At 37.6% G+C, this 27,029-nt stretch overlaps 7 protein-coding genes, 1 long non-coding RNA gene and 1 other non-coding gene across 9 annotated transcripts; 7 read left to right on the top strand and 2 right to left on the bottom strand.

Moving 5' to 3' along the window:
• The first annotated feature begins 612 nt into the window (after positions 1 to 612).
• On the top strand, positions 613 to 4,482 carry LOC111198381 (putative F-box protein At4g21240). The gene is made up of 5 exons (XM_048770195.1): positions 613 to 3,171; positions 3,268 to 3,467; positions 3,574 to 3,828; positions 3,929 to 4,185; positions 4,294 to 4,482. Exon 1 carries the CDS (start codon positions 666 to 668, stop codon positions 1,962 to 1,964), a length of 1,299 nt encoding a protein of 432 aa, XP_048626152.1. The 5' UTR covers positions 613 to 665; the 3' UTR covers positions 1,965 to 3,171; positions 3,268 to 3,467; positions 3,574 to 3,828; positions 3,929 to 4,185; positions 4,294 to 4,482.
• On the top strand, positions 3,255 to 4,387 carry LOC125575459 (serine/threonine-protein kinase BLUS1-like). Its single transcript, XM_048764886.1, has 6 exons — positions 3,255 to 3,267; positions 3,364 to 3,482; positions 3,574 to 3,828; positions 3,929 to 3,996; positions 4,141 to 4,185; positions 4,294 to 4,387. Exons 1-6 carry the CDS (start codon positions 3,255 to 3,257, stop codon positions 4,385 to 4,387), a joined length of 594 nt encoding a protein of 197 aa, XP_048620843.1.
• BNAA03G05000D lies at positions 4,377 to 5,767 on the bottom strand. The gene is made up of 7 exons (XM_013872507.3): positions 5,580 to 5,767; positions 5,347 to 5,394; positions 5,219 to 5,265; positions 5,014 to 5,080; positions 4,879 to 4,922; positions 4,716 to 4,773; positions 4,377 to 4,622 (listed from the first exon to the last, which is right to left on the bottom strand). The coding sequence occupies exons 1-7, from the start codon at positions 5,637 to 5,639 to the stop codon at positions 4,572 to 4,574; spliced, it is 375 nt and encodes a 124-aa protein (XP_013727961.1). The 5' UTR covers positions 5,640 to 5,767; the 3' UTR covers positions 4,377 to 4,571.
• Positions 5,768 to 6,180: 413 nt separating this feature from the next.
• On the top strand, positions 6,181 to 9,072 carry LOC106431675 (shaggy-related protein kinase epsilon). The gene is made up of 13 exons (XM_013872490.3): positions 6,181 to 6,426; positions 6,612 to 6,761; positions 6,850 to 6,942; positions 7,109 to 7,168; positions 7,268 to 7,540; positions 7,692 to 7,766; positions 7,837 to 7,893; positions 7,997 to 8,137; positions 8,223 to 8,273; positions 8,353 to 8,448; positions 8,540 to 8,623; positions 8,713 to 8,815; positions 8,917 to 9,072. The coding sequence occupies exons 2-13, from the start codon at positions 6,645 to 6,647 to the stop codon at positions 8,997 to 8,999; spliced, it is 1,233 nt and encodes a 410-aa protein (XP_013727944.1). The 5' UTR covers positions 6,181 to 6,426; positions 6,612 to 6,644; the 3' UTR covers positions 9,000 to 9,072.
• LOC106431667 (isocitrate dehydrogenase [NADP], chloroplastic/mitochondrial) lies at positions 8,931 to 15,490 on the top strand. The gene is made up of 16 exons (XM_048770194.1): positions 8,931 to 9,167; positions 11,956 to 12,551; positions 12,760 to 12,803; positions 12,899 to 13,008; positions 13,198 to 13,235; positions 13,310 to 13,387; positions 13,488 to 13,541; positions 13,627 to 13,728; positions 13,821 to 13,909; positions 14,000 to 14,103; positions 14,187 to 14,255; positions 14,358 to 14,473; positions 14,576 to 14,610; positions 14,689 to 14,831; positions 14,965 to 15,087; positions 15,232 to 15,490. The coding sequence occupies exons 2-16, from the start codon at positions 12,095 to 12,097 to the stop codon at positions 15,308 to 15,310; spliced, it is 1,641 nt and encodes a 546-aa protein (XP_048626151.1). The 5' UTR covers positions 8,931 to 9,167; positions 11,956 to 12,094; the 3' UTR covers positions 15,311 to 15,490.
• Positions 15,491 to 15,999: 509 nt separating this feature from the next.
• LOC106431657 (polyribonucleotide nucleotidyltransferase 2, mitochondrial) lies at positions 16,000 to 21,462 on the top strand. The gene is made up of 17 exons (XM_048770193.1): positions 16,000 to 16,507; positions 16,789 to 16,944; positions 17,025 to 17,195; positions 17,276 to 17,401; positions 17,477 to 17,638; positions 17,712 to 17,831; positions 18,122 to 18,259; positions 18,371 to 18,533; positions 18,730 to 18,855; positions 18,939 to 19,069; positions 19,200 to 19,419; positions 19,508 to 19,591; positions 19,673 to 19,752; positions 19,832 to 19,975; positions 20,058 to 20,696; positions 20,801 to 20,913; positions 21,153 to 21,462. The coding sequence occupies exons 1-16, from the start codon at positions 16,187 to 16,189 to the stop codon at positions 20,909 to 20,911; spliced, it is 2,892 nt and encodes a 963-aa protein (XP_048626150.1). The 5' UTR covers positions 16,000 to 16,186; the 3' UTR covers positions 20,912 to 20,913; positions 21,153 to 21,462.
• LOC125593829 lies at positions 20,975 to 22,768 on the bottom strand. The gene is made up of 2 exons (XR_007329693.1): positions 21,541 to 22,768; positions 20,975 to 21,420 (listed from the first exon to the last, which is right to left on the bottom strand). It is a non-coding gene; the product is annotated as an uncharacterized LOC125593829 (long non-coding RNA).
• On the top strand, positions 22,229 to 22,345 carry LOC125607682. The gene has a single exon (XR_007338755.1). It is a non-coding gene; the product is annotated as a U5 spliceosomal RNA (small nuclear RNA).
• A 242-nt stretch (positions 22,769 to 23,010) lies between the features above and the next one.
• On the top strand, positions 23,011 to 26,551 carry LOC106431646 (pescadillo homolog). The gene is made up of 13 exons (XM_013872455.3): positions 23,011 to 23,143; positions 23,290 to 23,375; positions 23,731 to 23,979; positions 24,081 to 24,206; positions 24,316 to 24,400; positions 24,480 to 24,590; positions 24,709 to 24,802; positions 24,891 to 25,150; positions 25,352 to 25,459; positions 25,550 to 25,671; positions 25,748 to 25,967; positions 26,058 to 26,276; positions 26,372 to 26,551. The coding sequence occupies exons 1-13, from the start codon at positions 23,120 to 23,122 to the stop codon at positions 26,444 to 26,446; spliced, it is 1,779 nt and encodes a 592-aa protein (XP_013727909.2). The 5' UTR covers positions 23,011 to 23,119; the 3' UTR covers positions 26,447 to 26,551.
• Positions 26,552 to 27,029: the final 478 nt, after the last annotated feature.

Here is a 27,029-nt window from a genome sequence, read left to right as displayed (position 1 = left end):
ACACAAAAAAAGAAAAGGGAAAACCAAATCAAGAAGAAGGTTTGAAGAGTTGGTTAGAGCGCATTCATAATTTATGTTTGTAAGTATTACTAAAATGTTCATATATACTTAAACTCTCTCTCACTCACACAAAAAAAGAAAAGGGAAAGCCAAATCGAGAAGAAGGTCTGAACATGTACGTAGGCAAAGACCAAAAAGGAAATATGAGTACACGAACCAATAAAAATACATTAAGATAGACTAGGTAATTCTTAAAAATTATATAAAAAGTTTAATATTATACTGATAAACTTTAATGGGAAAGTTAGCCTACATTATCAAATAAATAAAAATAAATTTAGATTAAAGACTAACCCCTAAAACTTATAAAAATCTGTTCAGAAAATCTAACATATATGATATACCTATAAAATACTTTTCATAACAACACCAGTAAAAGATTTCTTATAGATTTAGTTACAGTTAAATCTAGAAAGAAATAAAACTATAATTAACATATTTTGAAAACAAAGATTTGATACATTCTTTAAATTAGATTAGTACATTAATTTATACTATGTCAATATCAAATTTTATAGAAAAGATCTCTATGTATACTTACATAATTGTATAATGTCAGTATAAAGAGGTTTAAACGGACGAAGAGGTCATTGAGAAATTAAAGTATGGGCTCAAAACTAGGAGTGATGAAAAATAAAGAGGACAAGAAAAATTATGAAAGAGATGGTGAGTGTGATATTCCTCATGATCTCATGAGGGAGATATTACTGAGACTTCCAGCGAAATCATTGCTAAGGTTTCGATGTGTATCAAAGTTATGGTTCTCTACCACTACAGATCCAAGTTTCATTAATTCGTTCGCCACTCAGTCATCAACTCGTCCGTATCTTGAACTCTGTTTTACAAAAGAGGACAACTGGTTATTTTTCTCATTAGTGCAAAAGTCTTTATCTCATCATCATATGGACCATATCACCCTCCCAAAAGAAGACCGGTTCATCAATGATTTTGAGTCCATACTTGGCTTGATCTCCTTCCAATATTTAAATTATTTTGTGATCTGGAATCCTACCATAAGACAACATGTAACCATACCCAAACCCAAAGATTCATGGCATACAAGAAGCTATTTAGGATATGATCCTATTGGAGATACATATAAGCTACTTTGTATGTCAAATACTTCTAATTCCAGACCTCAAGTTCTTACATTAGGAGCTCAAGAATCATGGAGATTGATCAAAAACAGTCCTATGCATTACAAGACGAATAATGGAAAATACATCAACGGGTTCATCTTTTATGAAGCGTATTTACGATATGAATATTATGGAACTCTTGTTGATCGTGGATGTCCTTCGTATATTTATCGCGAAGGTCTAGATAGAAAAACCATAATGCGTTTTGATGTGAGGTCTGAGGAGTTTAAACCAATCCAAATGCCCCCGCATTTTAGTCACAAAACAAGGCATGCTCTGGTAAATTACGAGGGCAAAGTGGCACGTATTTGTCAAGAATCATCTTTTATAATTTTATGGATCCTTGAAGATGTTGACAAAGAAAAATGGTCATACAAAGAGTTCCATGTGCCTTTTCCCCCAGAAGATCCAATTGAAGCATATGACTATAGTATAAATATATTATCACAACAAAACGAGAACTACATTCTAAATGGTATCCATGATGACACTGGTGAATTAGTGAAATATATTCTAAGTGGTATTAATGATGACACTGGTGAATTTATTTTCATACCATTAACAATGTGGTGTGGTGACAAAGAGGCGTATGTCTTTTGTTATGATCCAAAGAAAAAATGTACGAGGAAGATCAGATTTGAAGGAACTGGGTACGTTGACAATTTTAAGCGTGGTTATAAACTCAAACACTGGGTATTTGCTTATTGTTTCCCTAATCATATTGAGAGTCTTGTGTCTCTCAACAACCTAACTTTCCCGCATTAAATATTAGCTCTGTTCGTTTCATCACCGCGGAACGCAGCGGTAGCGTCATAAAATTAAAGCTTTAACGACAACAACACAGAGCACAGATGAACCATGGCTGACTGATTTTGCAGTCTTGCGGCAACAAACTGAAGATAAAACGGACGCAGAAAATATCAGCGGCATCGGCTTCTCATTGCTTGTGTCTCTGGAAGTCCACCAGCGATTACAGCTGCGTCAAATTACTCTTATTTTTGTCTCGTTTACCGTATATTATTTTGCCGCTACCGCTGGATGTGGCGTCTATGAAACGAACAGACCTATTTTATGTGGAGTTATTCTTCGGTTCACCTCATAGGGCAGTGGCAGAGTCAGAACTATTTTTAACTGGAGTTTTAATATGTATATATTATTATTACAAAAATATTTTTTTTTACAAATTTAATGGAGACATTTGAAAACTTATACATAAATTAGTAGTCAAATGCTATATTTTAACTAAATATTGTAATAACTTAAGAAAAAAATTGACTAATTTTTTTTCTCCAATTTGAGTGGGGTCATCTGATCCCACAATCTCTTATCTACTTTCCCTCGTATCTTAGGGTGAATTTCTAAGTTCATTAATCAATAAAATTTTATTCTTTTATTTTTGATATTTTTTTAAAAAAAAATGTATATTGTCAAGTTATATTTAAAAATAAAAATATGTGTAAGTGTAAATAGACAGAAGTATGTGTAGATGTAATTGTTTCTATTATTTTCCGGGTATCATGTAAAATTAATCTAATCCTTGTTGGTAACTTGTTCCGAAACCGGTACACAAATTAACCAGCAAAACCGGCTTTCTGATATTGAGACGGTTAAACCGTTTCTCTGGGCTTGACGCTCGAGATCAATTCTGCTAAGCGAAAACCAGACGACAGAAAAAAAAAAGAAAAAGAAAAGCAACACAAGAGGAGGAGAAAACTCGAAAACGAAGAAGACGAGAAAGCGATACTCTCGTGCTACGAATTCAAATGATTTGTTTTCCTTAGCAGATCGATCGCAATTGATCTATCTCCGCCGCTGTTTTCGCCGTAATTGACGGCGGTGTATACAGTCTCTTTTGCTTGTGCGTGACATCAACAGGAGAAGTCATCTTAAGTAACGCCGTTTCTTTTGATCGCGATTGAGTTCAGCGTCGTTTCTTCTCCCAGATTTTGCGTTTGTTGTTTATCTCGAATTCGTAAGGAGTTATCGAAAGAGTTTTTATCTTCTCTTCGTAATTTATACTTGCTGATTATAGATTCATTAGGTTATATGCGATTGATGATATCTTCAGGTTTGTTCTGCGTCGAAGAGATGTAAAATGCTGGCGAATTGGAACTTACGGTGTCAAAGGTTGCATAGTATAGAAAAACTATAAAGTCTGGTTCAGAGAAGAAGTTTCCTCTCAGTGCAAAAGACTACAAGTTAAACGAAGAGATTGGAGATGGCGTTGGTGCCACCGTGTACAGAGCTTTGTGCATACCGCTTAACGAGGTAGTTGCTTTCAAGGTTCTTGATAATATATGAGTAGAAATTGAATTGTGAATTTTTTTTTTTGTCACTGTTAATGTTAATGAGTAGAGATTGAATTGGTATGTAGGATGGGATCAGGAGAGAGGTGCAAACAATGAGTCTGATCAACCATCCAAATTTGTTACAAGCTCATTGCTCATTTACCGCTGGCCACCACCTATGGGTTGTGATGCCTTACATGGCTGGAGGATCCTGTCTCCATATAATAAAGTCTTCTTATCAAGATGGATTTGAGGAGCCTATTATCGCTACTTTGCTCCGTGAGAGTCTGAAAGCTCTTGTGTATCTTCATGCTCATGGACATATCCATAGGGATGCCAAGGTATATGGTTGCTATAATTCCCTTTACTGCGGCGAAGGTCGTTTTGGTTTATTGTTGAGTGGTGAGGATGCATTACCAATACATATGGCTTCCTGTGCAGGCTGGAAACATATTATTGGACTCCAACGGTGCGGTTAAGTTAGCAGACTTTGGAGTATCAGCTTGCATGTTCGATACAGGGGATAGACAACGTTCCAGAAATACATTCGTTGGGACTCCATGCTGGGACTTTTTTTTTCTTCCAACTTTAGTAGTGCCATGTTCTGCTGCCATATGTGAATATACATCTTAGACATTATTTATTTTACATAGGATGGCTCCTGAAGTCATGCAGCAACTACATGGATATGATTTCAAGTAAGTTGATACGCTGTAAATTCTAAACTCTGTATTCAGGCTAAAACATTGCCTCCCTTCATGGTATCACTTAGGTGTATTGTCTGATACATTTCTTCCCTGTCACAGAGCAGATGTATGGTCATTTGGAATAACGGCACTTGAACTGGCACATGGTCATGCCCCATTTTCCAAGTATCCGCCAATGAAAGTAAACTTATAATGATGCCATTTTATTTGTATTAATCATCACTGCTCTCTGGTACTCAGTTTGTGTATTTTCTTTTCTGGTAATCATCAAAACAAGATCTTTATATCGTTGAATGACACCACAACTCACTAGTTATATCAACCAAGAGCAAAACATAAACCATCTTCTCGTTATCCTTTCAACGGATTAAAATGTATTACCAAAGCCGATTCTCGATCACAGCCGCTACTATTTCCTTCAACGTCTCCTACAATGAAAGAAACACAGAATCTTATTAATGGTTTAATGCAGACTCTTTTCCATAACAAAATCAATTGTTTCCAAGAAAAGTGTAAAGTACCGAGGAATGATCTTTGAGACCAAGTGAGAGAACCAGCGGCTTCGAGGGAACATAAGAACTGAAGAAATCAAATGAGATTGCTATCAGCTTTATCAGACATTAGGAAATTCACAACGGAGGAGGAGCAAGAATCAATAATTGAGGGTGAGAGAGAGAGAGAGACCTTATGTGGTCAATGAGTCTTCTAGCAGTTGCTATCAGCATTGGCTTCAAGAAAACATAGTGAGCAAAATCTACTGTGAGATTGTTGTAAGGTATTAACAATACATATGTACTACAATATGATTAAGATTGTTACCTCATCACGCTTTCCAAATATCACCGAGACACTAAATGTTGGTTCAACAGACATCCCTTCTTCCTTCCTGTCAACAAAAAAACATATATAACCCAGATGTTCATTACCAACCACTAGATTTATAAAGAAAACAAGAGATGTATTAAATCAAGAACTCTCAAGTTCACTCCACAGCAAATAGTATAAAGATGTTTTTATGAGAGACCTTGCGTGCAATATAGTTCCCATGGCTCCAATCTGTGTTGCTATGACCTGAAACAAAGTTATGTCGAGCTTCAGACACTAAGACTTAGACATCAGACGAAGTAAGGTCTTAGAAACAGACACACTCACAAGGATATGATCTTCGTAGCTGCAAAGCACAATCTCTGTCTTGTTTCCCTTTCAAAACAAATTTAAAACAAACACTCTCTGATTATCTTTGACAACAGCAAAGTACTTTATTAACATAACCTGATTAAAATAACAGATTACACACAGTATTTGATCAAATAATCTTCACATTCCAGAATCGAGAAAAAAGGAAAAATCCGAAGAAAATTATTCGATTAGGATTTGACAATTACCTTTGCTTCTAGCGAGACCTTTCTATGACGCACAGGAAAATTAGCGTCCAAACTTTCCATTCTCAGTCTTGGCCTACTCCTTCCTCCGCTGAGTATCTCTCTGTCTTCGGCCTCCTCAACTCCGACGAGAAGAAGCTGAAGCGCTCTCCAGCCAAAAACGACATCGTTTAGGATAAAAGCTTATAAAGAAATATTAAGCCCAATAATACACGACTCTAAGTAAACTTATATCATTAGAAAGCCCAACTAATTTTCAACCAGAATAGCCCATACCAGTTTTAAGGCCCATTTCGCCAACGGTCACGACATCGTTGAGCGAACCTTTGTTTTGTCGTTATATGCTGACTTGGCGGTTTCGTAAACTCAGATTTCCTTTTTTTTCTCTGACAAAACAAACATTTACAATTAACAAATACCGAAAAAGCGAGGAGCGAGAATCACCCTACGCCATGCTTCACAATACGTTTCCTCATCCTCTCAATCATAACCGTACGATTGTTCCTTTTCCAAAATCTAACCGTTGATAAAAGAAGCTTACCATACACCCAACCACAGGCAATAGTTTCGCAAAACATTAAAAGCAGTCAAACACAAATGACGTGAGTCTAAGTTTATTCCAACCAAAACACGCCACGTGAGCGAGCACTCTTCCTCTAGCGCGGACGTCAAAACTAACTATCAACTATAACTTTGAAACTACCTATTGGGGTCCGCTTCCTCTGCCTATCAGAACACATAGAGAGAGAGAGAGAGATTTTGCTATTTTCGGCAAGGAAGAGAGCTTTCTAGGGTTTCTAGTTGCTTCTGAAGCAACATGGCGGAGTGATATTGCGGCGGAGACATTCAGGTACGACGCCGTGTCGACAGAGTCGGCGGTTTCCTCTCTTTGTCTAGCTGAAAACTTTTAGTTTTGTAGATGAATGTTTATACATGTTTTGTGTCTGAATCTATGTTAAACTATTGTGGATCTTCTTCACTATCTCTCTGTGTTTTGTTCTAAAACCTTTGTATTGTGTGTTTTGGCCTTCACAGATTTAACACGAATTGGATTTGAAGTTGTTGAGAATGGCTTCTGTGGGAACGTTACCTTCTTCAACTATGGCTACAAAACAGAACAATGCTTCTCTATGTGTTGACAAACTACCTGAAGGGATTAATGAGATGAAGATTAAAGATGATAAGGTTTGAAGATTCTTAACATTCCAAGCTTGTGAACGTACTTGGTCTCTTTACTTTGTTACTAAAGTTTGTTTCTGGATTCTTTTGGTAGGAAATGGAAGCAGCTGTGGTTGATGGGAATGGAACTGAGACAGGTCACATCATTGTTACAACCATTGGTGGTAAAGATGGTCAGCCTAAACAGGTTAGCTTCCCCATCATTATATCTTTGATGAATATGCATATACACTTTAATAGCGCAAAGACTAAATCTTTTACATGAAAGCTAGAGAACTTGCAGTTGCTGCAATGTCTAATGTGTAATTAGGTATTAAAATCTCTGATAACTTCCTTTTTTTGTGTCCTTTCAGACCATAAGTTACATGGCGGAGCGCGTCGTTGGACAAGGTTCATTTGGAATCGTTTTTCAGGTTTGTGTTTTGATTACATACCCTTAACAGTTGGTTTTACTGAGTGAGTGGTTATTGCAAAGACTAACTTCTAGTGTGTATCTTGTTACTTGTCTGCAGGCAAAGTGTTTAGAAACGGGGGAAACTGTTGCGATAAAGAAAGTTTTGCAGGACAAGAGATACAAGAACCGTGAGCTGCAGACGATGCGCCTTCTTGATCACCCTAATGTCGTCTCCCTCAAGCATTGCTTTTTCTCAACGACAGAGAAAGATGAGCTGTATCTCAACCTGGTCCTTGAATACGTTCCCGAGACTGTCTATCGCGTCTCGAAGCATTACAGTCGAGCAAACCAGAGGATGCCCATGATATACGTCAAACTCTATACATATCAGGTAATGTTTTTTTCATTCATCCCATGATAATAATATGTTCTCATAATTTAGAACACTAAAAAAAATAATAACAATAATAATGATAATAATTTAGAACACTATGGTTTGAATCATTATTAAATTTGTTTCTGCCTTGCTATGGTGGGTGCAGATTTGCAGAGCTCTAGCATACATTCATGGAGGAGTAGGAGTCTGCCACAGAGACATAAAACCACAGAATCTTCTGGTTCGTGTGCTAAGTTAAAACCATTTATGGTCTATGTGCTGCTGCTTGATTAACCTTGTGCTTCTTGTAGGTTAATCCTCATACACATCAGGTCAAGCTCTGCGACTTTGGTAGCGCTAAAGTTCTGGTAAAGCATCTACTATGAGTATATGTTGAATCTGTTTTAATATGAAAAAAAGTAGTGTAAACTGAATATAACTTTTTTTTTAATCTTTGGCGCTTTGCTACAGGTGAAAGGCGAACCAAACATCTCATACATCTGCTCCCGTTACTACCGAGCACCTGAGCTTATATTTGGAGCCACGGAATATACAACAGCTATTGACATATGGTCTGCAGGCTGTGTTCTTGCTGAATTGCTCCTTGGACAGGTACTTTAATTTCAACCATTTATCTTTTGTGAATCTTTGAATGATATCTAAAGCTATGTGTTTACCATTCTTTTGGCTGGGTTAGCCTCTGTTTCCAGGTGAGAGTGGAGTCGACCAACTAGTCGAGATCATTAAGGTATGGTTTGAACAACCATAATCAAAGCTATTTGCTATATTGAACACTAACAGTGAAGACTCTTATCGTGTGTTTACAGGTTCTTGGAACACCAACTCGAGAGGAAATCAAATGTATGAATCCAAACTACACTGAATTCAAGTTCCCTCAGATTAAGGCTCACCCTTGGCACAAAGTAAGCAAATTAAAAATCATCAGTTTCTCAAACATTCTCCATATTTTTTGAAGTCTCACTGATTGAATAAAAACTGTTGTTGGTTCATAAGATATTCCATAAGCGTACACCTCCAGAAGCTGTAGATCTCGCCTCAAGACTTCTCCAGTATTCTCCAAACCTCAGATCAACCGCTGTATGTCCATGAAACCATTTATATTTCTTATTATTCTCATATCCGTTCTGGTTGATTCAAAGTGTTAAATATAACTTTGTTGATTGTAGATGGAGGCAATAGTACACCCGTTCTTCGATGAGCTACGTGATCCCAACACACGTCTACCTAATGGTCGTCCCTTGCCTCCTCTCTTCAACTTTAAACCTCAAGGTATGTCTCCTCAAAATATTGAATATGCATTTGTTTGTTTTCTAGTTTCTTACTTACTAAAGTGTGTGTGTAATTTTTGTTATCTTCTTTTAAATTTGTAGAGCTTAAAGGAGCAAGCGTGGAGCTGTTGTCCAAGCTTATACCTGACCACGCCCGAAAGCAATGTTCCTTCCTCGCTGTCTAAGTGACTAAACCTCTCTATGTGTAATGTACACATGCATATGCTTTAAGTAATGGAGTTAGCCTTCTCAAGATTATTAATTTGTGTCGTTTATTGTCACGTGTCACAAGTCCCACGGATGATTAGACATTTTTTTAAAACTAAAATAGCTATGTACTCTGAATGACTAATCGGGACTATTTTAAGAGATTTTAAAGGATGCTACATGGACAAAAATATTCTCCACCAATCATTTTACCACATCATCACGGTAAGAAGGAGCAAATTTGGACATGTGGCAATACCTAATTAATCACTTCGCTTTCACAATTTCGTTTGGAACACACGACTCTACATTTGGACTTTTAAAAAACGTAAGAAACGAACAGATCACACCCATATTTGGAAAGAAAGGAAACATGGCCCATTATTACTAATTATCTCCTCAGCCCGGCACGGCCCACCTCCATGTCACAAAGCAGTCGTCTTCTCGATTGACCTATTTTCCATCACCTATGTGAAAACGTATGCATAACGTCTCCAGACGTAAATCATAATTGAATCCTGCCATTAATCCTCTTCATTTACTATATTCGGTCAGCTTTCCCGCTATGTCGTTTTAATTTCTCTTTTAGCACCCCTTGGGAAATCTCTATTTCATGATACTATAAATAAGGAATGAGAGTCTCTCCAAACCTCAGAGCTTCAGCCTATTCATTATACTGCTACATTTTATTTAATCAAATCCTGAAACAATGGTGATTTCACCATTGATCTCAAATTCGATTCCTCTGGCTCTTGGATAAGAGGAGAAGCGAGGAGGAGAGTGGTTGTGAACGCCACCTTGAAGCATGGAGGAGTAGGGTCGAGCCGGTTAACTACGAAGGATCAAGAGGTGAGCAAGAGTCAAGGAGCTTCGAAAGATGGAAATGGATTTTCAGACATCATCATCATCATCATCTTTATCATTTTGTTTTGTTTGAGAAATCAAAACGAAATTATATTCAGACTAATACACAGTTGTTTCATGTCCCAAAAAAAATTATTTTTATAAAACATCATTTGCAGGTCAACTTTACCTCAATGCTATTTCTGGGACCCATTTTTATTTTGACTGCCGAAAGCCAAAACCTATTTGTATACATGTATTTCTCCATATTCTGATTACATACCATTTTCAGATTTTCTTTCAAGCCCGACAATGAAGCAATACAGTGGTGTGAAAAAGCTGGAACCGGTAGGTACTTCAAATTTATGATTATAAAAATCGCTCTGCCTAAAAGGAAGAACAAACAAAATTTTGATAGAAACCCACATTTGCAGGTGCGTTTAAAGAAGGCAATCACAACTCCGAATGAATACTCTATATCCCAACCAGCCTTTCAGTTCTCCTGTCACCATTATCTTCGCTTTAAACAGAAGTTTGACTTAAAAAAAATAGAATATGTCAACAATAAGATACCCATAAAGACATAATGTTCTTTTTCCTACAATAATAACATATTTTTTAACAAACTAAATCATCTTCAACTTAGTTTTATTTAAAATTATACAAACTAAACTCCTACGTAATGGACGTTTCAAACCGGTTATGTTTCTCAGTACGGGTTTTAAATTCACGAAAATAAGTTCTTTAAATTGTACTCAATCTCACATAAATTAACAAATCTGAAGTCATAGTGAAAAAAAAACTATGCAAAAATCTAATACAAAAATTATAATCGTGTTTCTAATATTGCAAACTTTTGTATACATATATAAATTGCCAAAAATATTTTAAATTTGCGTATTGTGATTGTGTATCTCTAAATTGAAACCATATTTATGTATAGATCTTAATATTCTAATGTATCATATTTGTCTTAATGATTTAGGATTTGTAGACTCTAACTATATTTGTATATAAAACGTTTCAAATAAATATCAGACTAAAAAAAAGTATGAAAAACAACACTAAATATTTTTTTTAAACACTAATATTGCAACTTATACTAATATCTAAAATAATTTAGAAGCAAGTGTTCAACAAAATATCATAGAAGGAAACAATTAACTATTAAAAGAACTAAGGGGGCGACTGGTTTTCCCGCTACCACCCGCAAACGCAGCTTTTGCGGTTGGTAGCGGTTGTCGGCGGTTTGCAACAATCACTTAAATCGCTCTAAACCGCTTCAAACCGCTCCGAATCTCATAAATTCAAAAGCTGGCTCCAGCTAGCGTTTGCGGTTGCGGGCGGTTGCATGAGAGTAAAATTTTTTTCTTTTTAAAAAAAAATATATATATACAAAAGTAAAAATATTTAATAAAAATTTTAAAATTGAAATTATGAAAATATTAAAATATACCTATTATATTTTAATTAATATTATAAAATTTTGATAATAAAAACAATTTCAATAAATTTTCAAAAATTAAAATTATAACTATCTAAATATAAATTTTATATTTATTATAATTTTATGATTTTTGATATTTTTATAATTATATTAAATGTAAATAGTAATTTATTATTTGACTGTTACCGCATTTGGTAGTTAACCAGTCATAAGTCACCCGCAAACGCACCAATTTTTAACCGCAGTACCAGTCGTACAAATCTTTTAAAACCGCTAGAAACCGCAACCGCCCGCATCCACAAACTCCTGCAACCGCAACCGCTGCGTTTGAACCAGTCAGGTCCTAAATATTATTTGCTGTAAAAAAAAACTAAATATTATTCCCAAACCAATATTACATAACCATACGTCCATACAACATATACTTTACACTACAACCAAAATCAAACCACAAAACGTCAAACAAAATCCCAAAACTGGATGACCTACAACATATCAAACTACCAGCTATTCTTTATCAATATGACTTGCACCATTGTCAAAACTTAGATTATCGTAATCCACTTATTAGGAACACCTAAATCAAAGAAACAAGACTACATCTAACCAATAAACCCCGCGCGAAGCGCGGACAACCCCCTAGTGTATGTAACGGTCTTTGCCTTGCTGCGCTTGTCATACCTTTTGGTTCTAGCGAAAATTATTAGTACTCTGAATGATTGATTGTTGAATCTAAAAATTTAACTCGGCCCATTGAAACAGGCCTAAATATGTTTCCCTTAAATGGGCCTTTTCTTAAGTGTTTATATGGGCCCACTGAAATTATCCATACAGTCCTCTCCTCTCTTCGTTTTCGCCGGAATCATCTTTTCTCACACTTCACGGCTTTTTGCAATAAGACTTGCCGAAGCTTCGTGTTCAGTGATCGAAGTTGCAAGAAAGAGAGAGCGTGGCGCGGAGTCTCGGATGCTCAACAACCTTACCCGCGGCGGTTTGATGTACCGTGCCGGCGTCACGATGTTATCTTCGGCTACTTCTTCCTCCTCCTCTGCTGCTTTATCGTCTTCATGGAAGTCTAAGTCTCCGCGATTTCTCAGCTCCGGTGTGTTCTCGGGTGGTGCGTCGAGGAATCGCGTGGCCTTTCCCGTTCGTTTTCATCGCGCTTTATCTGTTCGATGTTTTGCCTCTTCTGGAGGTTCTGATAGGATTCAGGTTCAGAACCCAATCGTTGAAATGGACGGTGAGATTCTCTAAACTCGAAACTTACAGTTGATTTAACGGTTGATTATTGTGTGATTACTTGAAGTTCCATTACGAACATAATAAGCTTGAGGTTTATTGAATTGATTTGATTAGTTGTAATTGTTTGAATACTATCTTAATTTTATTTTCTTGTGTCATGATAAATTTGTGAGGTCTAAGTTTTATTTATTTATTGTGACAATTAGGTGATGAAATGACGAGGGTGATATGGAGTATGATAAAGGATAAAGTAAGTATGAAGTCTTCATCAGTTGTGACTAAGTACGCGCCGTTTGATTACATTTCTTGAAAGAGCTCACATGTCGTTTTCTTATGTTGTTGAAGCTTATTTTGCCTTATCTGGATCTGGATATTAAGTACTTCGACTTGGGGATTCTGAATCGCGATGCTACTGATGACAGAGTTACAGTTGAAAGTGCTGAAGCTGCTCTTAAGTAAGTGTTGATAACTCTTTGCATCTTCTTTCGTTTAGATTCTCTTGGAGATGTTTAGAAGGTAGTAGCAAAAGTCTGAATGCCTGAACTTAAATTGCTAGTTTTGGCTTCGCATTTTTGCGTTAGTAGAAACTCCTTTATCTATATGATATTAAGCTGATTCAGCGCTTAAACCTTGTCTGCGTGCAGGTACAACGTTGCTATCAAATGTGCCACTATAACTCCTGGTCTGTGATATCCTTTCATTTGCAACAACATATGCTGGCTTTTTCTTTTTGTATCTTATCATATTTGTTTGCAGATGAGGGCAGAGTGAAGGAGTTTGGACTGAAATCAATGTGGAGGAGTCCTAATGGAACAATCAGAAACATTTTAGATGGTATGTCTCTGTATTACTGGGGGACAGCATCCAGTTAGCAAGTTCTTTGGGGATTCCAATTTTCAGTTTGTTAACAGTACACACGTTCAATATTTTCCAGGAACTGTTTTCCGTGAACCTATCATGTGTGGCAATATCCCTCGGCTTGTTCCTGGTAAGTTATTTTGCATTACTATGAATTTGGGTTAGGATACGTATTGAGATAGCACATGAGGACTCAAATGTTTTTTCTTTCACAGGTTGGAGAAAACCAATATGCATTGGTAGGCATGCCTTTGGTGACCAGTATCGTGCCACGGATCAAGTAGTTAAAGGACCAGGAAAGTTGAAAATGGTTTTTGGTAAGGTCATACTAACTTGATCCATTAAACAATATAGATTCTTCCATCACATAATGCAGATTGTAAGTGCGTATATTTCATTGTCTAAATAGTCCCAGAAGATGGGAGCGCACCTGAGGAACTAGACGTATATGATTTCAAAGGCCCAGGTGTAGCTCTGGCTATGTACAACGTAGATGAGGTATGTCTCTTTTTAAATGGTTTTGCTGTTCTTCTTTGTGGTTGTGAAGATTAAATTGTAACAAGCATGCTGTGTTTCGTGACATTTCAGTCAATTCGTGCTTTTGCTGAGTCATCTATGGCGATGGCACTTGCAAAGAAATGGCCACTATACTTGAGCACCAAGAACACAATTCTTAAAAAATATGATGGCAGGTTTGTTTTTTTACCTTCGTGTTAATTTCCAAGTCTGGATTTTGCGTAAGCAATTTGGTCTAAATTGTGGTGGAACAATACAGGTTCAAGGACATATTTCAAGAAGTTTATGAGGCGAATTGGAAGCAAAAGTTTGAAGAGCACTCAATATGGTTGATATATACTTGCTCTTATCTACTTAAATTTGGCTTTATGCCTCCTCGTTCTTTTCATAGACGGTGAAGGTAACATGCAATTGTCATTTGTTCTTCCAGGTATGAACATCGCTTAATCGATGACATGGTGGCTTATGCAGTAAAGAGCGAAGGTGGATATGTCTGGGCTTGCAAAAATTACGACGGTGATGTTCAAAGCGATCTTCTTGCCCAAGGTATAGATTCAAAACTACATACTCTTCAATTTTTATCTCTGTGTTGAAAAGCCTATAGCATGCTCAACAACACTTGTTTTTTTTTTTTTTTTTCAAATGTAGGGTTTGGCTCACTAGGCCTCATGACCTCAGTTTTGGTGTGTATCGTAAACCGAAAGCCAATATTCAATTTTCTTTGCAAATAAAGCATTTACATGATATGATGTTTTGTTCAGTTATCCTCTGATGGGAAAACACTCGAGTCAGAGGCGGCTCATGGAACCGTAACTCGACATTTCCGACTGCACCAAAAGGGACAAGAGACCAGTACTAATAGCATCGCCTCCATATTTGCATGGACACGCGGCTTAGAACACAGGTCTCTCTAGCTTTTATCATCCCTTATTTCTTAATGCATTTACCTATACCACTCACAACGTTCCTGTGGCGTGTAATCTTCTTCATATTGAGCATCATTCTGATGGATTCTTTTATCTTTTTGCATATTAAAGGGCAAAACTGGATAAGAACGAAAAATTGATGGATTTTGTCAAGAAGCTCGAGTCGTCGTGTGTTAACACTGTTGAGACAGGGAAAATGACCAAGGATCTTGCCCTTCTGGTCCATGGTCCCAAGTAAGTAACCTATCCTTTTTCTCACTAGCAGCAACTTTTCCGCTACAATCTAGTAATTTGCTTGAGGTACAAAAGAGCTTAAGCTGGTTTTATGACCAAGTTCTATGTTTGGTATTTGATGGTTTTAATAACTTTGTAATGCAGGGTGAGTAGGGATGTGTACTTGAACACAGAAGAGTTCATTGATGCAGTTGCCTCCAATCTCCAGTCAAAGCTCAATTGAGCCTCTACTTTTGTCTGACCATTTCTGCCAACAATACAAAAAATAATGCTCGCCACTGTTTCACGTTATGAACAAACAAAAAAACTAGTATTGGCGGGTCTAGTGATTTTTCTTTTGGAATTACACGTTTGTTTAAGTTGAAAACTGTGTTTTTTCCTTACCAAAAGATGAATTTCAATTTATACTTGCAAACAATACAAAGTTGAAAACTGTGTTTCCCAAGTTTAAGAACGATTTCTAACTTGGAATTCACTCTCGTTATTGTTTATATATTTTTATTGATTTAGAAATCCATATAGTATTTATAAGTCTAAATAAAATATACAAATTTTCTTGGATTAGTATTTACAAATCCGAAGGTTTTCTTTTGGATTTGGGCCTTTGTATTTTTCACAAAGAAATCCATGCAAATCCATTCAAATACATTATGAAATCAAATCTATTACTAAATCCGTATGATTGAATAACACTTGATTTGAATTAGAATTTATGAATCATTAAACGAATAACACTTGATTTGAATTAGAATTTATGAATCATTAAACGAATAACACATGATTTCAATACATATTTTAAAATCATAGAACCAATAACACTAGATTTAGTTTGGATTTTCAAATCCATCAAAATACACCAACCAATAAGCCCCACTTAAAGAACAATAAGGAAAATATTAGTTTCGCTAACAAATACGTAACACATGCAAATATTCCGGTTAAATGTTAAAGAGAATTCGACTGTAGCAGACCGTACCGAACCGGAATCGCTAAAACCCTTTTTGTATTTTGCTGTCGGCTCAGTATCACCGGTGAGTTTTAAAACCTTCGCTTTAATCCATTTCCGTTCTCTCTCCCTCTTCTCTCCGCATCTCTGTAAATGTCACTGATCGTGAGCCGAGCTAGGTCTACTCCTCTGCCCAATCTACTCGCATGGCGTGCTTTAGGTTTCCGCACCATCTGCTCCGGCCGCCTGGGCTTGGCGCCGTCTAGTCCATACACGCCGGCGCCGGCGGGAACCAAAATACTGGAATCTTTCAAGGAGGAATTCGAAGTCGGATCCGGAGTGATCACTCTCGAGACGGGGAAAATCGCACGCTTCGCCAACGGTTCGGTGGTGCTCGGCATGGACGAGACCAAAGTCCTCTCCACCGTTACTTGTGCCAAGTCCAAATCTCCTGGAGACTTCTTGCCTCTCACTGTATGTCGTTGCAAATCTTTTCGTTTCCTAAGATTATGGTTGTATGCATATGTTATGATCCTCTATAGGAGTGTTGGTCTAATTGTAAATGAGTGTCTAGTAGTTCGTTGGAAGAGACTATTTACATTGCTTGAGTTTCCCACAGAGTAGTAAAAACACTTTTTTAAAAGCAAAAAAAAAGTGATCCTTTAAACGAAGAAAATGGTGTAGATATGTTTTTTAGAATTCTCTGAGGAATCTGTGATATGTATTTTATATACACTTTGTTTATATAATGTCAGGTTGACTATCAAGAGAAGCTATACGCTCAAGGCTTGATTCCGAACACGTATATGCGGAGAGAAGGTGCACCAAAGGAGAGGGAGCTTTTATGTGGCCGGCTCATTGATAGGCCTATCAGACCGTTGTTTCCTTCAGGGTTTTACCATGAAGTTCAGGTATGGAGTTTTCTCAATTCCTTAGGAGATGGATTTTTTTTTTTTTGGGTATCTTCATTTTTAGATCTTGTCACTTGCAGATAATGGCAAGTGTTCTGTCATTAGATGGGAAGCAGGATCCTGATATACTGGCAGCTAATGCGGCATCGGCTGCGCTCATGCTATCGGATGTTCCATGGGGAGGGCCTATTGGAGTCATCAGATTAGGAAGGATCGATGGGCAAATTGTTGTTAATCCAACTATGGATGAGGTACAAAAAGAGTTGTATATATTTGTATATTCCTCAAATTTACAAATTGTAGTAACTGTTTGTGGTTAAACTTTGTGTAGCTTAGCTCAAGTGATCTCAGTTTGATATACGCTTGCACAAGGGATAAGACTATGATGATCGATGTTCAATCCCGTGAAATTACGGAAAAGGATCTAGCAGCTGCTCTGAGGCTAGCTCATCCAGAGGTGTGTTAGACAACTTTGTTTGATTCTTTAGTACAGTGTAATACTATATGGAGTCTTATATCTTTGTCTACACAGGCTGTTAAGTACATCGATCCCCAAATAAGACTGGCAGCTAAAGCTGGGAAACAAAAGAAAGAGTACAAATTGTCCATGCTCTCTGAGAAAACTTTAGAAAAAGTGGCTGACTTGGCTGCAACTCGTATCGAATCCATTTTTACGGACCCTTCAAAGGGAAAGGTGCGTGCTACTTTGTTTCTGCCTCAAGATTTTAACTTCAGTCGGCTTGATAGTTATATATATATATATACAGTTTGAACGTGGAGAAGCTCTAGATGACATTGGAAAAGATGTGATAAAAGTATTTGAAGACGAGGGAGATCAAGAAAGCTTGAGCATCCTTCCAAAGGCTGTTGACACTGTGAGGAAGAAGGTAATATTTTGTAAATTAGCATTAGGATATATCCTCTTGATATAGAACTTGGTGCTTGAATAATATTATTAAACATGTTTCATTATGGAATTGCAATATAAAATCATTTCTGTGTATTCTACAAAAGCTAGATAGTGGATGTGCTCTTTGTCACTTTGAGATGCATTAAGACTTACTGATCTATGACTTTCCGAGATTGGATAAAAGATCACAAGTAATGTGTTATAGGCTTTTGGATTTGTCCTTTTGCTCCTTGCCTTACTAATTTGTCCATTTAACTAAAATATCAGGTAGTTCGTTCAAGGATGATATCAGACGGATTTCGAGTCGACGGGAGACATCTTGATGAAGTTAGGCCCATCTCTTGCGAATCGCATCACCTACCCGCAACTCATGGTTCAGCCCTCTTCTCACGTGGAGATACACAGGTTGGTTGCTTAAAAAGTTTTAAGACTGAAGTTTGGGAGACAAATCTAAATCTTTTCAGTTCATTTAATGAGAAACCTTCTTAAAAATATGTTGCGTATATGTGTTAAAAGGTGCTTTGTGCTGTTACACTTGGAGCCCCAGGAGATGCTCAAAACTTGGATTCTATTGCTGGCCCCCCGAAAAAGAGATTTATGCTTCACTACTCCTTTCCTCCGTTTTGTACAAATGAAGTCGGGAAAAAAGGAGGCCTTAACAGGCGTGAAGTTGGCCACGGTAAATTTCTTTGTAGTCTTTCTCTATTTGTGTGTAATATCCTTGGTAACTTTTTCCAAATTAAATTTTACTGATATTGTTACCTTTGAGTTTCTTTATCTGCAACAGTTGGTGCATCTTTTCGTCATGGTTTAAGAGTTTAATTGGCTTAGACATATTAGTGTTTTTCTTTGACTGTGTTTTACATTTTCTGTAGGAACACTTGCTGAGAAAGCATTGCTTGCTGTCATGCCACCTGAAGAGGATTTTCCTTACACTGTTCGCATAAATTCAGAAGTGATGGCCTCAGATGGCTCCACGTCTATGGCAAGCGTTTGTGGAGGTAGTTATATCCTCTTCCTCCCAAATAAGTTTGTATGTTTTGTTTTCAAAGCCACAAGTTCACAATGAATGGTTGTGCCTCAGGTAGCATGGCTTTAATGGATGCCGGGATTCCTCTACGAGCTCATGTTGCAGGTGTCTCCGTTGGTCTTGTCACTGACGTTGACCCATCAAGTGGAGAAATCAAAGACTACCGGATAGTAACTGATATATTGGTGAGTTTCCTCTTGTTTATAATGTGATTAGTCTGTGAGGCATTTCAGTATTAACATTTATCTTGGGATGCATTGGTTGTATTACATTGGTGAACTAGATTTTATAGAGATACATGCATTGATTTTTCAGGGTTTGGAAGATCATCTTGGAGATATGGATTTCAAGATTGCCGGGACACGAAGTGGTGTGACCGCAATTCAGTTGGATATCAAGCCAGCTGGAATACCATTGGACATTGTCTGTGAATCCTTAGAAAATGCTCGTGAAGCCCGTCTTCAGATTCTTGATCATATGGAGAGAGAAATCAACTCCCCACGAGCCCAGGATGGGACTTATTCCCCTCGGCTAGGTTTCCTTTCCCACTTGCTTTTATTTTGGTTAACCTTAGCTGATAAAACTTCCTCTCCTCAAAACAAAAGATTATGTCTGTCTTGCAGCAACTTTGAAGTACACCAACGATGCACTTCGTAGCTTGATCGGACCTATGGCCGCTCTCAAGAGAAAGATTGAAGAGGAAACAGGTTCTTTCGCCCTTTTAACACTTGACTTTATGTAGTTTGATTTGAAGCTTTTCTTCTGATAAATAAGTTTCTATTAATCAGGTGCAAGATTGTATTTTGATGATGGAACATTAACTATAGTCGCCAAGAACCAGGCTGTGATGGATAAGGCTCAAGAAAAGGTATCTTTCAATCAACTGAGCTTTTATAATTGATAGAGGATGTTCCAGAGATTTAATTTTTATCAATGCATGTCCTTAGGTTGACTTCATCATTGGTCGTGAAATAGTTGTTGGTGGTGTGTACAAAGGCACAGTGACATCTATAAAAGAGTACGGCGCATTTGTTGAGTTCAACGGTGGTCAACAAGGCCTCCTACACATGTCTGAGTTATCTTATGAACCAGTAAGCTTTTTCTAGTGATATTGATAAACTGTGGTCGCTTATTTTCCGTTTTACTTACTATTGTCTTATTCAATCGTACCAGGTCTCCAAGGTCTCAGATGTATTACATATTGGCAAGTACATCACTATGATGTGCATTGACACCGATGTCCGCGGTAACATTAAGTTATCTCTCAAGGCGCTGTTACCCAAACCTGAACCCAAACCAGCATCTGGTCCTGAAAAAGTCCCTGTGGTGAAAGAGACAGTCTCTGTAGAAACGTCTAGTTTTGGAGAGACGGTTGCAAGTCTGCCCAGTGTCGTAGAGCCACCTCAGAAGTCTAAATTAGCAGTTCCTGCAGTTGTAATCCGCACTGCTGTGGAGTGTGATGAGCTAGAGAAGTCTTATCCTGTGGACAAGAACACTAAACCTAAACGCACTGCGGCTCTGAAGCCAGACCGGAAACTCAAATCAACTGCCTCTAAGCAGACTGTGACACAGAAGGAAGAGGAGGTATTCAAATCCATTGGTCCAGAAGAAACTGTGACCAGCTGTGGTGAGACACTGAAGAAACCTCCTAGGAAGAAGAAACAATCAGGGGACGAGGCTGGAGAGAGTGCCTCGGTTAGTGCTCGGAAACTGAAGATAGGAACAGAGATGACAGCCAAAGTCCACCAGGTTCGAACGCATGGATTGGTTCTTGATTTAGGTGGTGGAATCCGCGGGATGTACAAATTTGAGGTATGTTTTAGAACATCATCCTTTTTCACTTTGTTCTCCTACGTACTTAATACTTTGTATTGTATTGTTTGCTTACTGCTATTTATTCATATGAATGAGTACAGGGCGATGAGGAGACAGAGTTTGAGATTGGAGACGCGTTGCAGGTGAAATGTACAAGTTTTACTACTAAAGGAATCCCTGTAATGGCTTTGGTTGATGACGAGGAGCTTTAGTGGTGAGCTCTTTTTCTATCTAGAAGTATCTTAAACCGGAGGCATCGCTAAGAATCAATTATATTGATCATATGAGAGTTTAGTTTGGAACGGTTTGTCATATGGATGGAATCAAGAGATATTATTTGCTGTTTCTGTGGTGATTGGTGAACAATTCTAGATAGATAGGTTCATTGGCTTCACGAAGATTTTCCTTTGAAGAAAAATGGAGTTAATTAGTGTGTTGTGTTTGTTCTTGCAGGCTTAGTCTTTTAACAGGTTTAGTTGTCAGAACCGGAGAGTTTGGATGGAAGAGAAAGTGAACCAGACCGGTGATTCTGGTGTGCCATTTTGTTTCTCTTTTTGGGTGGGGGGATTTGTTGATGGAATAATTTGGTAAGGTATGTTGATGACTTGTGAAGTTAAGGTAGGTGCGTAACGTGAGTTTCATCTTATTTGTCCCATTTAACTTGTTGCCACACTGCAGATAGAAACTACGCACTCCAGAATTATTTGTCCGTACGTGAAATCTAAATTACAATATCAGCAGCTTTATCAATCCTGAATTTATAGTTTTTGGTTCAAAGCAAATGTCTAGCAAAAAAAATGGTGTTGTATAATATAAAGATGGAAACTACATAGAAACTCACCATTTGGTGAATGGAGTGAAGCCACCGAGCATTGGTAAAGATAGACGGCAGAGAAAGAGCTCAGCAGGGGTGACCTGAGAACACATGAAAAGAGAGATGTATGTTACAATGACGTGGCGTCATTACAGCCTTTGATTACCATGTGTTCTCATGTCGACCCTGTCGAGGTCCACCCTCAAAGATATTTTCCTCTCTTTAACCCAGCAATAAGGATTGGGTTTCGGTTTTCCTCAAAACTTATGTGAACTTTATATACACACATTACGAAAGGAGTGTGTAGTACACAGTTACAATCATTAACGTTTTGTGTAGTACAAATAAAACGACATGAGACTTGTGTACTGCAAAATTGATTAAAGAAAGAAAAAGAATATCAACAGTGTACTTCTATGGGAGTACGACGGAAAGTTCTGTACTAGCAATTTTTCGGATTTTTCCATGGGTACTATGGAGTCTCTATGGTCCTTATTCTTATATTCTAAAATTAGTTTAACGTGACACCTCACAACTGTGAGAAGGGGAAACCAGAAAGTTATAAAGGGACATAGTTATTGACATGCGTAGACGTAGAAAGGAGAGAGACCATATTTTTACATATGTTTTAAGTCCCACATCGTAAATATACGGAGCAAGGCACTGAGAGCTAGACATATATTATATGGAGAGGGGATGTTGACAGTGGTCACGGAGCCGTGCGATAAGCACATAGCGAACTATTCTTTCGCCTTTTACTAAAGAATACCGTGTGTTTGTCGTACCAAGCGGCATACGCCTATTTTTGGAGGGTTGTCTCATTTGAGATCATCCCTAACAATCCAGAAGCTTGAACTTTTCCCTTTGACTAGAAACTTATCATGGACAGCGTCTGAGTTGCTACTTTAAAAAAAAGCTAAACGTAAATTAATCTGAGCTGTTACATGTTACCTAGCTAGTCCCACACCAGAAGAGTACTACTACAAAAAAACGAAGCCAACAATTTTTTACTTTATAATGGAAGATAATATTCAAAGAAAAAGTGTAGCTATCTATGGTTCTCACTTTCTCCATCCCCAACGTCGGTGAACCACCAGGTCCTGTCGACCAACAACCTTCTTCTCAGTGACGACTTCATTGTTTCAACTGCGCACTTGTGTATTATGAAATTATTTTGACAATTAAGAACAAATCGGAATCATTACTGTTAAGAAATCACAAAAATACAAAGATCTATTAGATTTTTCTTTTTCGTTTGGATGCTGGTTACATTTACTAATTTTGCCGTTGTGTACTGCACATTTATACATTGAGACCCACACAAAAAAAAAAGACAGCAACCGGAAAAATGCGCCAGTTAATGTTTTTTTGCATTTAAAAACAACTACAAGAATTTTTTTTTAAATTACTTGGGCTTCTTCCCATTTCGGTTCTGTGAGGCTATTGGGCCTGTAAAAAGCCCATTATAGTAACAAACGACACAAGATACGCGGAAGCAATAGCCCATTATAAATTCCTTTTACCTACTTGTTTTGCCTAAAACCCTAATTCTTTCTTCCTCTCTCAACCATCGTCTCCTCCTTCCCCTCTTTGGAGCCGTTTAACCATGCCGAAGCATTACAGACCAGCGGTGAGTGTTTCTGCTGTAATCTAAGCTCTACTCATTGATTATAGCTGTTTAAATCGATTTTCGTTTTCTTGAGAACCTTTTCGCTGAACTTTGTTGATGAATATTCGTCTCGTTAAATTATTTCTTCATTGGTATTATTTCTTCAGGGAAAGAAGAAGGAAGGAAATGCGGCGAGGTATATGACCAGGTCGCAAGCTCTTAAGAGCCTTCAAGTTAACTTAAACCTCTTCAGGTTCGCCCTCTGACTTCTTTACCCTCCACATGTTATCATTGTCGGGACAAGCATATGTCTTCACTAGGTTTTTGAGGTTCTGTAATGTTCTTATAATTTTCCGATATTAAAAATATTAATGGCTAAGATTTTACGATTGGTGGTTCTTGTATTAATGTTTTTGTTAACAATTTATTTAATCTTCTTTTAAAAAAAAATTACTATACTCATTCTGTATTGCGTTTAAAATATACTAACATGTTATATTTTCAATAGGTGGCTTAGTTGTTATCTCTAGTTGATTTTTTGTTTTGTTTTGTTTATATATTTGTTTCCATGTCTTCTCAACTTTATCTGTTGGTTTTGGATTTTACAGGAGACTATGTATCGTGAAAGGTATATTCCCCAGAGAACCGAAGAAGAAGGTGAAGGGAAACCACCACACTTACTACCATGTGAAGGACATTTCTTTCCTTCAGCACGAGCCTCTCCTTGAGAAGTTCAGGGAAATCAAAACGTACCAAAAGAAGGTTCAGAAAGCCAAAGCCAAGAAGAACGAGGAGCTTGCACGTCTCTTGCTTACCCGTCAACCCACTTACAAGCTTGATAGATTGATCCGTGAAAGGTTTGCTTTGCTGCACACACTTGAGTCTTAATAGTCGTGTCTTGAGATCCACGAATTTTGATTATTCACATCCATTTTCTGCTTGTGTTGTGTGTGTCTAGGTATCCCACATTCATTGATGCACTACGTGACTTGGATGACTGTCTTACGATGGTTCATCTCTTTGCGGTGTTGCCTGCTTCAGACAGGGAGAACCTTGAAGTTAAACGAGTCCACAACTGCAGAAGGTCAGAATCTCATATTTATCCACTTACAAGTCCCTTGTGTCTTTACTTATTTGAAGCGTCTCGTAGTCTCGTATGCATAAGCTTACTCTACGCTTCTTTTGTGAATCAGATTGAGCCATGAATGGCAAGCTTACATTTCTCGTACTCATGCATTACGGAAAGTGTTTGTGTCTGTTAAGGGCATATACTATCAGGTATTGTGTTACTTAAATTTTGAAATTATTCTAATGGAGTTATCACTGTTTGATGAAACTTATCTAATTATCTTGATAGGCTGAATTAGAAGGTCAAAAGATCACTTGGTTGACTCCTCATGCCATACAACAAGTCTTCACGAATGATGTTGACTTTGGTGTTCTGCTAACCTTCTTGGAGTTCTATGAGGTTAACTTCCTAATCTCTTTTCCCCCTGTCGTTTAAACTAATACATCAGTTTATTATGAATTAAATAATTTGAGCTCTACATTGAAGTGTCTGACTTATCATTCACCTTTCTGTGCAGACTCTTCTTGCCTTTACAAACTTTAAGCTTTACCATTCTCTGAATGTGAAGTACCCACCAATCCTTGATTCTCGCCTGGAGGCTTTGGCTGCTGGTATGTTTTCCTTAGAGATATCACATTGGAGCTCATTACAATCCAAGCTACTGTGATTAATAGTTGAGCATGTCTTCAATGTTTGTAGATCTCTATGCTCTGTCAAGATACATAGATGCTAGCTCCAGAGGCATGACTGTGGAACCCAAAGTTGATGCTTCATCTAGCTCACAGTCAAACGACCGCGCAGAGTCTGAACTGAGACTTGCACAACTTCAGCACCAGCTGCCTTCCAGTGAGCCTGGTGCGTTGATGCATCTCGTTGCAGATAAAGAGGTTGAAGAGGATGAAGAAACAAGAGCCTGCAAATCACTCTTCAAGGATCTCAAGTTTTTCTTGAGCCGTGAGGTATAATTTTTTTTTTATTCATCACTTTTCATCACTAAATTTATCTGTAAAATAGCAAAAATCACTGACAAACTAAACTGGTAATCCTAGAAGTACTCGTTAAGTGGATTTGGCACCTAAGACTATTGTTCAATCCTAACCTTTGATATATACATGATTTGGGTTTGGCTCTTGTTTTGATTATTTTGTATTCTCATGTAGGTTCCAAGAGAGTCTCTGCTTTTTGTTCTTCCTGCTTTCGGTGGAACGGTGTCTTGGGAAGGAGAAGGTGCGCCTTTCAAGGAGGATGATGAGAGTATTACACATCATGTAAGCCATTTAGCTTGTTGTCTAAAATTGATTAATATCTCCTAAAGTATCGGTTAGATAGATTTCAGTAACACCTATTCTGTTTTGTAGATCATTGATAAGCCAAGTGCTGGTCACATGTATCTCTCAAGGGAATATGTTCAACCACAGTGGATCTATGACTGTGTCAATGCCCGCATAATCTTGCCAACGGAAAAGTATTTGGTCGGAAGGTAACCTCATTCATAAGCCTTTGCTTATTTATTCGTTTTGCCAGCTGTTTAAACGTTCTGTTTTGTGTGCAAGCAGGATTCCACCGCCGCACTTGTCACCATTTGTGGACAATGAAGCAGAAGGATACGTTCCTGATTACGCTGAAACCATCAAAAGGCTTCAAGCAGCAGCCAGGAACGATGTTCTTCCGTTGCCAGGTGTTGGCAAAGAAGATCTTGAAGATCCTCAGAACTTGTTGTACGCTGGTTTTATGAGCCGCACTGAGGAAATTGAAGCTGCTGAAAACAAAAAGACGGTTTGACTTTCCACCTATAAATATATTATGTTGAAATAGTTACCAACTTTGTGTGGGTTGCTAACGTTGTGTTTGGTTTATTGAATGTAGATGGCAGAGCGGGAGAAGCAATACCATGAGGAGCTGAAAAAGGAGCTGAAAAAGGAAGTGACGGGAAGTGTAGTTGATGATGTAGCAGCACCTGTGGTGGAAGAAGGTGAGGGTGAAGAATCATCAGTTCCTGATGCAGCTCAAATTGCTCAAGATACTGCTGATATGCCGACATTGATGATGTCTCGTAAGAAGAGGAAGCTCTACGATGCCATGAAGGTACCATTTACATTTACCATTTTCATTATTAGCCTGACTCTCTATCTTTGTGTGTTTGTTTAAGCTAATGTTTAATTTGGTGAAATGTTGTGCAGATTGGGCAGAAGAAGAAGAGTGAAAGTGTTGAGCGAATCAAGCAGCGCAAGAAAAACTTGAAAGCTGATCAGTGATAAACTTGTTAAATTTTTGTTTACTTATCTATTTTCTCATGCTATTTTACTTGTCTTTTGTTTCATGTACTGCCAAATTTAAAAGTTATGAATTTTTCAAAACTAGCATAATGTCTTTCGAATTTCTCCATTATTATATGCACATCCGGTAGACTAGGACAATAATGAAGATTAGCTCTACCTCTGTATCCAAATAGCAAGCCTTTGTATAAGTGTATAAACGTTAACGTAGTACGTATACAATTGTTTCGTTGTCGATGATGGTTCACTGGCTCATTTCAACGTGAAAATTGCTATTCTCAAAATTTATAACATCGATCTTCCTAATCGTTAGGCACTAAAAGTCTAGCAGATATTAAACAATGATAGTTTAGTTATTGTACCTTGTGTATGATATTGATAACTAGTAAAAAGTAACCACAAGTCCAGAACGCATATAAGGTTAAAAGACTTGTGCATCCGAAGACAATAATAAGATCATCAGTTCACCGTGCCAGACTTCATTTTTGTTTAATCAACACATATAGTAAACGTTCTTGTAATAATTCCAAGCCATAAACATTGGTTCTAGAATTATTATTTT

The sequence above is a fragment of the Brassica napus genome, chromosome A3 (assembly GCF_020379485.1).
Source record: "Brassica napus cultivar Da-Ae chromosome A3, Da-Ae, whole genome shotgun sequence".
NCBI classification, from domain to species: Eukaryota; Viridiplantae; Streptophyta; class Magnoliopsida; order Brassicales; family Brassicaceae; genus Brassica; species Brassica napus.
This window is presented reverse-complemented; position numbering and strand designations above follow the sequence as displayed.

What these genes read in the sequence shown, in the direction of transcription:
- BNAA03G05000D (XM_013872507.3), bottom strand. Translation starts at nt 5,639, where the DNA reads ATGGAAAGTTTGGACGCTAATTTTCCTGTGCGTCATAGAAAGGTCTCG. An exon ending in AGACTCATTGACCACATAAG is followed by an intron (nt 4,774 to 4,878) that starts GTCTCTCTCTCT and finishes TGATTTCTTCAG; the next exon opens with TTCTTATGTTCCCTCGAAGC. An exon ending in GTCTCAAAGATCATTCCTCG is followed by an intron (nt 4,623 to 4,715) that starts GTACTTTACACT and finishes CTTTCATTGTAG; the next exon opens with GAGACGTTGAAGGAAATAGT.
- LOC106431646 (XM_013872455.3), top strand. Translation starts at nt 23,120, where the DNA reads ATGCCGAAGCATTACAGACCAGCG. An exon ending in CGAGTCCACAACTGCAGAAG is followed by an intron (nt 24,207 to 24,315) that starts GTCAGAATCTCA and finishes TTTGTGAATCAG; the next exon opens with ATTGAGCCATGAATGGCAAG. An exon ending in CCTTCTTGGAGTTCTATGAG is followed by an intron (nt 24,591 to 24,708) that starts GTTAACTTCCTA and finishes CTTTCTGTGCAG; the next exon opens with ACTCTTCTTGCCTTTACAAA.
- LOC111198381 (XM_048770195.1), top strand. Translation starts at nt 666, where the DNA reads ATGGGCTCAAAACTAGGAGTGATGAAAAATAAAGAGGACAAGAAAAAT.
- LOC106431667 (XM_048770194.1), top strand. Translation starts at nt 12,095, where the DNA reads ATGGGCCTTTTCTTAAGTGTTTATATGGGCCCACTGAAATTATCCATA. An exon ending in CCCAATCGTTGAAATGGACG is followed by an intron (nt 12,552 to 12,759) that starts GTGAGATTCTCT and finishes TGTGACAATTAG; the next exon opens with GTGATGAAATGACGAGGGTG. An exon ending in TATCCCTCGGCTTGTTCCTG is followed by an intron (nt 13,542 to 13,626) that starts GTAAGTTATTTT and finishes TTTCTTTCACAG; the next exon opens with GTTGGAGAAAACCAATATGC.
- LOC125575459 (XM_048764886.1), top strand. An exon ending in ACGAGGTAGTTGCTTTCAAG is followed by an intron (nt 3,483 to 3,573) that starts GTTCTTGATAAT and finishes ATTGGTATGTAG; the next exon opens with GATGGGATCAGGAGAGAGGT. An exon ending in ATATCCATAGGGATGCCAAG is followed by an intron (nt 3,829 to 3,928) that starts GTATATGGTTGC and finishes CTTCCTGTGCAG; the next exon opens with GCTGGAAACATATTATTGGA.
- LOC106431675 (XM_013872490.3), top strand. Translation starts at nt 6,645, where the DNA reads ATGGCTTCTGTGGGAACGTTACCTTCTTCAACTATGGCTACAAAACAG. An exon ending in TTGGTAGCGCTAAAGTTCTG is followed by an intron (nt 7,894 to 7,996) that starts GTAAAGCATCTA and finishes GCTTTGCTACAG; the next exon opens with GTGAAAGGCGAACCAAACAT. An exon ending in AGGCTCACCCTTGGCACAAA is followed by an intron (nt 8,449 to 8,539) that starts GTAAGCAAATTA and finishes TTGGTTCATAAG; the next exon opens with ATATTCCATAAGCGTACACC.
- LOC106431657 (XM_048770193.1), top strand. Translation starts at nt 16,187, where the DNA reads ATGTCACTGATCGTGAGCCGAGCTAGGTCTACTCCTCTGCCCAATCTA. An exon ending in TTGACACTGTGAGGAAGAAG is followed by an intron (nt 17,832 to 18,121) that starts GTAATATTTTGT and finishes CTAAAATATCAG; the next exon opens with GTAGTTCGTTCAAGGATGAT. An exon ending in GCGGGATGTACAAATTTGAG is followed by an intron (nt 20,697 to 20,800) that starts GTATGTTTTAGA and finishes GAATGAGTACAG; the next exon opens with GGCGATGAGGAGACAGAGTT.